Source organism: Pituophis catenifer, unplaced genomic scaffold, assembly GCF_029215685.1.
Source record: "Pituophis catenifer annectens isolate HBS135680 unplaced genomic scaffold, rPitCat1.0.hap2 SCAF_3, whole genome shotgun sequence".
NCBI lineage: Eukaryota > Metazoa > Chordata > Lepidosauria > Squamata > Colubridae > Pituophis > Pituophis catenifer.
This window is the reverse complement of record NW_027256883.1, coordinates 213,118,933-213,128,935: the sequence shown is the minus strand read 5'-3', so window position 1 is coordinate 213,128,935 and position 10,003 is coordinate 213,118,933. Positions and strand designations below refer to the sequence as shown.

The 10,003-nt window shown below is 48.7% G+C and overlaps 1 protein-coding gene across 1 annotated transcript; it reads right to left on the bottom strand.

Annotated features, from left to right (window-relative positions):
* Positions 1-7,210: 7,210 nt before the first annotated feature.
* SNPH (syntaphilin) lies at positions 7,211-8,521 on the bottom strand. Its single transcript, XM_070941141.1, has one exon. It carries the CDS (start codon positions 8,519-8,521, stop codon positions 7,211-7,213), a length of 1,311 nt encoding a protein of 436 aa, XP_070797242.1.
* Positions 8,522-10,003: the final 1,482 nt, after the last annotated feature.

The following is a 10,003-nucleotide window of genomic DNA, read 5'->3' as shown; positions in this document are numbered from 1 at the left end:
CTCAGAAAGTTAACAACCGGTTCTCCCGAAGTGGTGAGAACCTCCTGAGGTCATGTAGATCCCGTTTTGCGACCTTCTGACCAGCAAAGCTAACGGGAAAGACAAGATTCACTTTGTGACCGTGTGACTAATTTAACAACTGCAGTACTCACTTAACAACGGTGGCAAGCAAGGGGGTAGAATGGGTCTTAACAACGGTCTCGTTCAGCAAGATAAATTTTGGACTCAGTTGTGGTCGTAAATCCAGCACTACCTGTAGGAGGTTTTTTTTACCTGGAGCAGGGGGCTGGACTAGAAGACCTCCGAGGTTCCCTTCCAGCCCTAGGATTCTATTTTTTTATGTTTTAGAGCATTTTCACGTGGAATCTGCACACCCCTTAAAGAATGTCCCAGATCTGTGGGTCTCCCCAAAGCTGTGGGGAGAGATCTTTTGAATTGCTTTATACCAGGGGTGAAATGCTCCCGGTTCGGACCGGATCGCCCGATCCGGTAGCAATGGTGGCGGGTGGTTCGGAAAACCAGTAGCAAAAATCCCTGCCCCCGCCCCCATGCCCAGCTGAGCCGTGCGATCATCAGAGGCTTTTTTTTTTTTTACTTTTAAAAGCATTTTTTTCTAACACTTCTTCGGCCGTAAGAGGTTGTAGAAAAAATGCTTTTAAAAGTAAAAAAAAAAAAAAAGCCTCTGATGATTGTGCGGCTCAGCTGGGATCGTCAGAGGCTTTTAAAAGCATTTTTTCTACCACCTTTAGAGGTTGTAAAAAAAATGCTTTTAAAAGCCTCTGACGATCCCAGCTGAGTTGCCTGATAATCAGAGGCTTTTTGTTTTCTTTTAAAAGCAAAAAAAAAAATGCTTTTAAAAGAGAACAAAAGCCTCTGACGATCAGGCAACTCAGCTGGGATCGTCGGAGGCTTTTAAAAGCACTTTTTAAAAGAAAAAATGCTTTGAAAAGAAAAAAAAATTGACCACGCCCACCCAGTCACATTACCCCCCACCAAGCCACGCCCACAGAACCGGTAGTAACAAATTTTACATTTCGCCATTGCTTTATACCTGATAAAACCAGAGACGATGGGCTTAATGGAAAAAGATTTGGAAAAAAAAATTGGGGGGGGGGAACTTTGATGCTTTGACGGCAGATTACTTTATGCTGAAAAATGGAACGACATTTCGACCTTGAGAATGGACGAAGGGCTGCAAAAATGGATGGAAAAATTAGCAGGGATGGATAAATTGACTGCTTTGGTCAAGGGAGGAAACCCACCCACTATACACACAAATATCTTTGTTTCTACCTGGAAACCGCTTCTGGACTTTGTGCTCGAGGTAGGGGGAAAAAAATGCAACTTTGATTTCGGGCTTTTCTAATCAGATAGACACGGAGTTAGGGAAATGGCTAGTTTAAACTACTGTGTAAAAATAAAAAGCTGTGGTTTGATGCAGGGGTGAAAACTACTTAACTGCCCTGCTGGTTCGGAAGTCCACGCGCCTGGACCCTCTGGGCATGTGCAGAGGGTAAAAAACAGGTCACTTCCTGGTTAAAACCAGGAAGTAACAACGTCCGGGCGGGTGGGCGGAGCTACCAGTTCTCCGAACCACCTGCTGCCGCTGCTACCGATTCGGCCGAACCGGTCTGAACCGGTAGCATTTCACCCCTGGTTTGATGTTATTATCTTATTCTAGGGCAGGGGTGTTGAACTCGATTTCATTGAGGGCCGCATCATGGTTGTGTTTGACCTTGGGGGCGTGGGGGCGTGGCTGGGTTAGGCATGGCCAGGGTGGGCGTGGCCATCTTGCCATCACTCCTGTCGGGGGGGGGGGCATCTGTGGTGGCCAAGAGCTAAGGCAGGACTTCAGGACCTCAGACCCTCCCTCACTGTCATTATAATCTCCTTCCTTCCTTCTTCCCTCTTCATTCTCCTTTCTTCCCCCTTCCCCTCTTTTCTTATTTTTCCTTCCTTGCTCTCTTCCCATCTTCCCTTCTTTTTCTTTTTCTTTCCTCTTTCCCTTCTTTCCTCCCTTACTCTCATTATAATCTCCTTCCTTCCTTCCTTCCTTCCTTCCTTCCTTCCTTCTTCCCTCTTCATTCTCCTTTCTTCTCCCTTCCCCTTTTCTTATTTTTCCTTCCTTGCTCTCTTCCCATCTTCCCTTTTTTCTTTTTCTTTCCTCTTTCCCTTCTTTCCTCCCTTACTCTCATTATAATCTCCTTCCTTCCTTCCTTCCTTCCTTCCTTCCTTCCTTCCTTCCTTCTTCCCTCTTCCTTCTCCTTTCTTCTCCCTTCCTCTTTTCTTATTTTTCCTTCCTTGCTCTCTTCCCATCTTCCCTTTTTTCTTTTTCTTTCCTCTTTCCCTTCTTTCCTCCCTCACTCTCATTATAATCTCCTTCCTTCCTTCCTTCCGTTCCTTCTTCCTTTTCCTTTCTTCTCCCTTCCCCTCTTTCTTCTTTTTCCTTCCTTGCTCCCTTCCCATCTTCCCTTCTTTTTCTCTATCTTTCCTCTTTCCCTTTCTCCTTCTTGCATGCTCAAATGCAAAAGGGGAAACATTTCTCCTTCTGTTTTGGTTTTTAACAGAATTACAGAGTTGGAAGGGACCTTGGAGGTCTTCTAGTCCAACCCCCTGCTTAAATGGGAGATCTGAGGTCATTTAATTTGTTTTGCTAGCCCCCTGCCAGTGAAAATGGAACTGGGGGGGAGCACGCAGCCCTCCACTGCGGGCCGATTCTTTGCTGTTTCCAGGGTGGGGCCTCAGGTCAGATCTAAGCCCCCCGTGGGCCAGATCCAAAACTCACTGAATGAATTTTTTTCACTTAGCAACATGAATCCTGGGCTCCATTGTGGTCGTAAGTCGAGGACTACCTGTATGAATCCGGGTGCCAATTTTGATCACGGGGCCAGGGGACGCTAAAGCAATTGTAAGCATGAAAAATGGACATCAGTTAATTTTACGGCACCGTCGTAACTTTGAACGGTCACTAAACAAATGGTTGTAAGTCGAGGACTACCTGCATTTACGGAAGATGACCGAGTCTAGTAAATTTAGCAGTATCATGTGCTGAAATCAATGCAAACTGTTGTGTGGGATTATCATCCCGCTGTCTGCATATGCAGAGAAATGGATCAATACAATGACCATGTTTTGCAGGTTGTGTGGACACAACCACAGTGCAGGGGTGAAATGCTCCCGGTTCAGACCGGATCACCCGATCCGGTAGCGATGGCGGTGGGTGGTTGGGAGAACCGGTAGCAAAAATCCCTGCCCCCCCCGCCCCCATGCCCAGCTGAGCCACACAATCATCAGAGTTTTTTTTTTTACTTTTAAAAGCATTTTTTCTACAACCTCTTTGGCCGAAAAAATGCTTTTAAAAGTTAAAAAAAAAAAGCCTCTGATGATCGTGTGGCTCATCTGGGATCATCAAAGGCTTTTAAAAGAAAAAAAACCCTTTTTTTCTTTTAAATGCCTCTGACAATCCCAGCTGAGTTGCCTGATCGGCAGAGGCTTTTTTTCTTTTAAATGCCTCTTAACGATCAGGCAACTCAGCTGGGATCGTCAGAGGCATTTAAAAGAAAAAAAAGCCTCTGCCGATCAGGCAACTCAGCTGGGATCGTCAGAGGCATTTAAAAGAAAAAAAGCCTCTGCAGATCAGGCAACTGAGCTGGGATCGTCAGAGGCATTTAAAAGAAAAAAAGCCTCTGCCGATCAGGCAACTCAGCTGGGCTCGTCAGAGCCTTTTGAAAGCATTTTTTCGCCGAAGAGGTTGTAGAAAAAATGGTTTTAAAAGTAAAAAAAAAAAAAATTGGCCACGCCCACCCCGTCACATTACCCACCCACCACACCAAGCCACGCCCACAGAACCGGTAGTCACAAATTTTAGATTTCACCACTGCCACAGTGTCATCTGGGAAAGATCTGAACGGTTGTGTAGAAAGATAGCCAGGCATTAAACAATCTCCGCAATTACCTTTTTCTGGAGCAGAACAAGTGGTAAAAATTCATCACTTTCGCTCTTTCCAGGATACCTGGGAGCGGATGTGACTCTTCTCATCCCATCAAAACATTCTCTGTATAAATGAGTGGACTAACTTTTATTCTTGGGCGTAAACCCCCCCAGACAATTTGATCCCTCGGCAGAAATTTCCCTAACAGAAATTAGCCTCACACGTGGGGCCAAGCCAAGCTTGGCTTCCTCCGTGCAAACTCACGCACACCACACAAACAAGCTCGCCGTATAAGAGTTTAGTGTGATGAGTGAAGCTTGTCATTATGTGCCTTGCTCCCAGCGAAAGGGATCTTAAGAGAGTTCGCGTTCTCTCACAAGAAGGCGTTCTTGTGAGAGAAGCCATTTTGCTTTTGCTCACGGACGGCTGTAAATAGAGGACTTTTGCTAGCTTGGATGAAATGGCAGCGACAGGATTTAAGACAGACAGTGTGATATTTGTTTTACCCATTTCCCGCCCCTCCCCCCTCCCCACTTCAAACGGATGTGGAGTTTAATCCCTACCTAGTCAGTTTCTCTACTCCCTTGATCGTTTGTTCTACACGTTACAAGCAAACAATGGAAATCCAAAGGAGGCACATTTTCCTAGGCCAGTACTACGATAACGGTCCATGTCCAGGCCTTGATCTACTGAAGGGTTGCATCAACATTCTTGCCTACCGGATGGGCAGAAGTCGCAACCAGTGTGGGGGCACACAGTACGCTGGAGCCTGCTCCATAGTTAGCCTCTCCAGTTTTACAAAGACAGGGTTAGCATCGCTGAGGAGAGCAGCCCACCACTGGAACCCACTCCCGCCGATCAACCAGGACAGCAGCGTTCAAGTTTGCCAAAAGTGAACATAGTGCAAAGCTAAACAACAACAAACTTAAGGGCTTCTTTGACCCTCCCCTCCCCCCCCAGGAGGGGACGGCAGGTTGCTCCACGTGAGGTATATCTCTGCCTTCTCTTGATCTTCGTTCCCGGGAGCATTTTCCGAAACGCGGAGAGCAGAGCATGCTCAGAGCAAACGGTTCAGAAAGTCTCACGAATGTGACGGGGGCAAGCGACGCATCCGCAGGCACCCTTGCACGCCGCGCTCATGATTCGACACATTTCACAACATTCTTGGAGGTGACGGGAATGACACACGAGTCCTCTTGCACAAACATTTCTCAAGAGGAGGGCTGGCGTCAACGGGGCATGGGGAACCCCTGACTACATTTCCTCTCGCGTGTGTTGCTCCGATGTTGCGTTCCCAGGTATCCCTCGAAAATGGTGCAGCATCGTGTTGCAACGTGTATCTGCAGGAAGGTACCTCCTCTGAGGCAAGGTTCGCCAAAGGGTTAGCCTCGGAAGAGGCGACGTGATAGTAGACAATCTCTGAACAAAGTGCTGAGTGTGCTTTTCCCCCCCTTTCTCCTACGGTACGTCAAGTAGCTCTAGTAGACGGAGGACTGGGGGAAGAGTGAAATCCGAACAGTGGACGTGATGTGGAGGCTGGCCTACAGTTTGCATTACAAAACGGCAGATCTTCGTAGGAAGGGTCATTCTAATTTTATGCAAAATACAAAGGTGATTGGGTGTGTACTCTTTTCACTAGAAACACAAGGGTAGTTTGACTAAGGACAGTATTTGTATCAAAAGGGCAGGTGATGGATATGGAACAAGCTTATAAATGTAGTGATTCACAAACCCTGTGTCTATTATTGAACTGGGGTCAACTAGAAAGTATTGGGATTCGTGTTATTCTAGCAAGCCTGCCCCCCGCCCCTAAATATCCAGGTCAAAGATTTGGGGTCCTGCAAGACTTCCGCACCATCTTAGATACCATTATACAAAGAGAATATGTGTGGCTCAGGGTGTCACCAGAGTGTCCTTGGTGGTCTTTTGAGCTTGGTGGTTTCCTTGGAGGCGTTTCATGACTCCAACAGGTAACATGATCAGAAGAGAGTGGGGTTTGCGGGGAGAAGGAGGAGGAAGAGGAGGATGTTTCATGATCCGGTAACTTCATTAGTGCTGGAAGGTTTGTGAAGAGGAGGACTGTGTGTGTGTGGGGGGTCCTTGGTGTTCTCTGAGCTTGGTTGTTTTCTTGCAGACGTTTGATGAACCCAACTCGGTAACATCATCCGTGCTAGAAGGGAGTGGGGTTTGTTCTCTATTGTATCTCTTTTAGATCGGCGATCCCCAACCTTTCTGGATTCCCCAGACTGGCAGTGGCGACGGCGGTTGTGGTGAGGACAGACAGGGGATGGTTTTGTGTGCGTGCTCGCCGCTTTCACAAATGGAGCTTCACACGTTTGCGCACTCGCCCATTGCTTGGGCAGCCCAGTTCACAACGAGCTACAGACTGGGTCCAGACTGTGGGCCAGGGATTAGGGATCTCTGTCTTAGATAACAAGAAACGAGGGAAAGAAGCCACCAGTTTGCAAAGAGGCAGAAGATGAAGTCAGGCCTCTGGAAATTTGTGGGTGGGTAGAAAAGGGAACCAGTGGAATTTGGGGAGCTGCTGTCGCAAACATTTTTTCAACATGGCCTCTGCCTCCTCTCTGCAAATCAGACACCGTCCTTCTTCTACTGCACTGTTTTTCAAAGTTGGCAACTGGAAGATGGGTGGACTTCAACTCCCAGAATTCCCCAGTTAGCCATGCTGCAAGACAGGTTCCTGTAGGGTGAAGAACAGAGATGGACCTGGACTTAAAGCAGGATGGGAAATGGTTTAGGGAAGGTGAGGTAGACTCAGGGCTGGTTAGAGGATGAAACTTGAAAAAAAGCAGGAAAAAGAGAGAAGAGGGAGGCCGTGACAATGGAGTAACCTTTTCTGCATCACTCAAAAACATTCAGATATTAAGAGGAGGGAGAAGTGAGTCAGCCAATCGTGGAGAAAACGCGACACACGTTTCCTAGAGCAAAAACTGAGTTTTCAAGAGCAGCATCCCTGAAAGGAGACGGTTTCTCAGCAAGGAGAAGACGGTTTTTATCCTGTCCACGCTGCGCCAGGGTCACCACAGCGATGGCTTCTTCTCCCAAGCTATTTGCATAAATCAAGATCCAGCACATAAGGATGCCAGTTAAGTCGCCCGCCTGTGCGCTAAATAAATCAGGTAACAGGGAAAGAGAAATTCAAGTGTGCGTATACGGGATTTACAATCGTGGTCCCCTAAACCCTGCTGGCTCTGAGGGCAACAAAGCAGATGTGCGTGCACATGACAGAGCTGGTCGGGCGGGGAAGAAGGAAGAAGTTATGGCTGAGAGCAGGAGCTGTTTATGTTGGTGACCGACCGGCAGCTGATCTTCCGGATCGAGTGCAGGGCAACGGTACAACAGCCCCTTAGAAGAGAGCTGATGTTGTAAATGGGCTGCCCCTGCCTCCTCTGCGAACGGCACAGCCAGGCGACTGTAGGCACAGCTGGCACGACCACCGCCAAGAGATCCACGAGGAAGTGGCGGCTCCAGTAAGTTTTGGGCTCGACTAAGGCTTCTGCCTCTGTGGTGTCCTCTCCTGGCTCGGTTGCCTCATCTTCAGGGGTACAGACGATGCTCACGGATGGGCTGGCGCTGCACGGCTGATGCACAGCTGGGTTTTGCGAGGCCGGATGGCCATCAGGCTTCTCGGTGGGTTCTCCGGCATTGATCACGACAGCTGAGAAGGGTTCGGGGGCCGTCCTGTCCGTGGGATTCGAGCAGTTGGGGACACCACTCTCTAAGCTGGTGGGCTCAGTCACCTCCTCTATCTCAGAGGGCCACTCTGAGGTGGGACTGGCGACGCTGCCTGCTTGAGACTTCATGACTTTCTCCAAGATGGTGTCAAGATCTGGCTGGTAATGTCCAAAATCTGTCTGGATGGCTTGTTCCTGCATGCAGGTAGCTTGTACGGCGGCTTCCACGCTCTGCTGAGATCCCATCAGTTTCTCGTATGTGGAGCTGGTGGGCATCTGGGACCCCAAGGTGTAGGAGGTGTGCAGGGACGAGGCGTCGTCAGGGCCACACTCCACACCTGAGGACAGGAGGCTGCTGTGGTCCAGCAAATCTGTCCGGCTCAAGGAGTTCTCTGCAGCCACAAAGCCACTATCGGCTCCGTCGTCCACCGAGATGGTTTGAGAGCCGCCGATGTTCCTGTCCGTCGCTCCCTGGTCACTCAACTTGGTGTATGTGGAACTGCGGGTGAGCGAGCGTGCGGGGGACCCCCCGGCTGACTCGGCGTGCCCTTCCTCTTTGACCGTCCCGTTCTGTGCAACCTCCATGCTGTGCAGCAGTGTCTCCAGCTTCTTGTTCTGAATGTTGATGTCCACGAAGTACTTCTGGAGGCCTTTGTCTTTCTCGATCAGGTTATTCTTGACGGTGTCGATGACCTGCTTGAGCTGCTTAATCTCCTTCCGGGCTTCTTTGAGGGCCAGCTGAGCCTCCACTCGGTGACATTCCTCCTCAATCCAGTCTTCCTGCATCCTTGATAGTTGGGTCTTCAGGTCTTCAATCTCGCCATCCCTGTGGTGGACAGACAAGCAGATGGTCACAGGCTGATTACAATTACCATACTGGACGCCAAAGCACATTATTAGGGTTGGGTTAAATACTACATATAGAGCAGCGCTGATGTCTTTGCTTGTTTTCTGTAACCCCTCTCTGCACTTACTGGAGAGTATAACTCACACAGTGCTGAACAGAGCTTTTGGTAGGCAGAGGATAATATTTCAGAGACCCCATTTGATACACAGGTAGTCCTTAACTTACAACCACAGGGTGTCAACTCGCAAAGCATCTGTCAGCACTTCAAGCTGCATTTACTCTAGTGCTGACATAAGAAGGAGAAGCGGAGGCGTCTGGAAAGGGATGTTTGACTTTTCACCTACTTATTTTCCCTGGAGATAATATCCCCTAGGAGATGGGATGGGAGGGGGGAAATTCCTTTGAGCTGGAGCAGTAGATTAGGGGTAGAGTGACTTGGAAGATGGCCAATGAGTGCAGAGGAGTGGGGAAAGCAAAGGGAGGGTTTTGGGTCAGGAAGTCAGTGTTGGCTACGATGGAGTCGGAGTTAAAATGTCGTGCTTAATAAATGGGAGTTTTTCATCAAAGACTTTGTTTGAAGTGCAATTTATTTGAGACGACCTCGAAACCTGACAGAATCCCTGGCCTGCTCTCGAGTTGTCATAGGCAGGGGGGGATGGGGAAATGAACTTGGCAGCTGCAGCGAGGCAGCACGTCAATCAAAACAAAAGCACATTCCAGCCATATCTCTGTCAAGGCCGTCTCCGCGGTTACCCACAGTGGCTGGAGGGGAGTGATTTCCACAAACCAGGAAATTGCTTCGTTGGAGAATGACACACCTTGGGGGGAGAGGGGAAACAGGGTCAGAGCCGTAACGTAAATTAAGTGGGGTCAGAGTTGGCTTCACTTCGAACATGCTGATGTGACGCTCCTAATAAATAACTGGATTTCTTTTGATTCATGGCTCAAGGGGCTTTTGATTTAGTTAGGGCATCAGTGGGAACCCTGACACAGGGATTAACACCAGGCAACCAAAGAGAAAACAATATCCTAATCAAGGAACAACCAAAGGGAAAACCGTACCTCCCTGCCAACACTGGCAGGGAAAGCTACTGTATATAAACAGGAAGCAAACTCCACACTTACTCACACTGATGATGTTCCCTAGCTGGGTCATGAAACGTCTCCAAGAAAACAACCAAGCTCAGAAAGAACCAATGCCCCACAGTCGTCCTCCTCCTCCTCCTCTTCCTCCTCCTCTCCTATTTCCCCACTCTGCAAACCCAATTCCCAGATAGCCCTGATGAGCAAACTCCACACTTACTCCCGCTGATGAAGTTACCTAGTTGGGTCATGAAACGTCTGCAAGAAAACCACCAAGTTCAGAGAGCACTGAGGACCCCATAGTCCCCTTCCTCCTCCTCCTTGCAAACCCCACTCCCTTCTAGCACTGATGATGCTATATAGTTGGGTCATGAAACGTCAAGAAAACCACCAAGCTCAGAGAGCACCGAGGACCCCACAGTTCAACCTTGAGCTACAGAGATTCT

Coding starts and splice junctions, on each gene's coding strand:
- SNPH (XM_070941141.1), bottom strand. CDS start 8,521: ATGTGCTTTGGCGTCCAGTATGGTAATTGTAATCAGCCTGTGACCATC.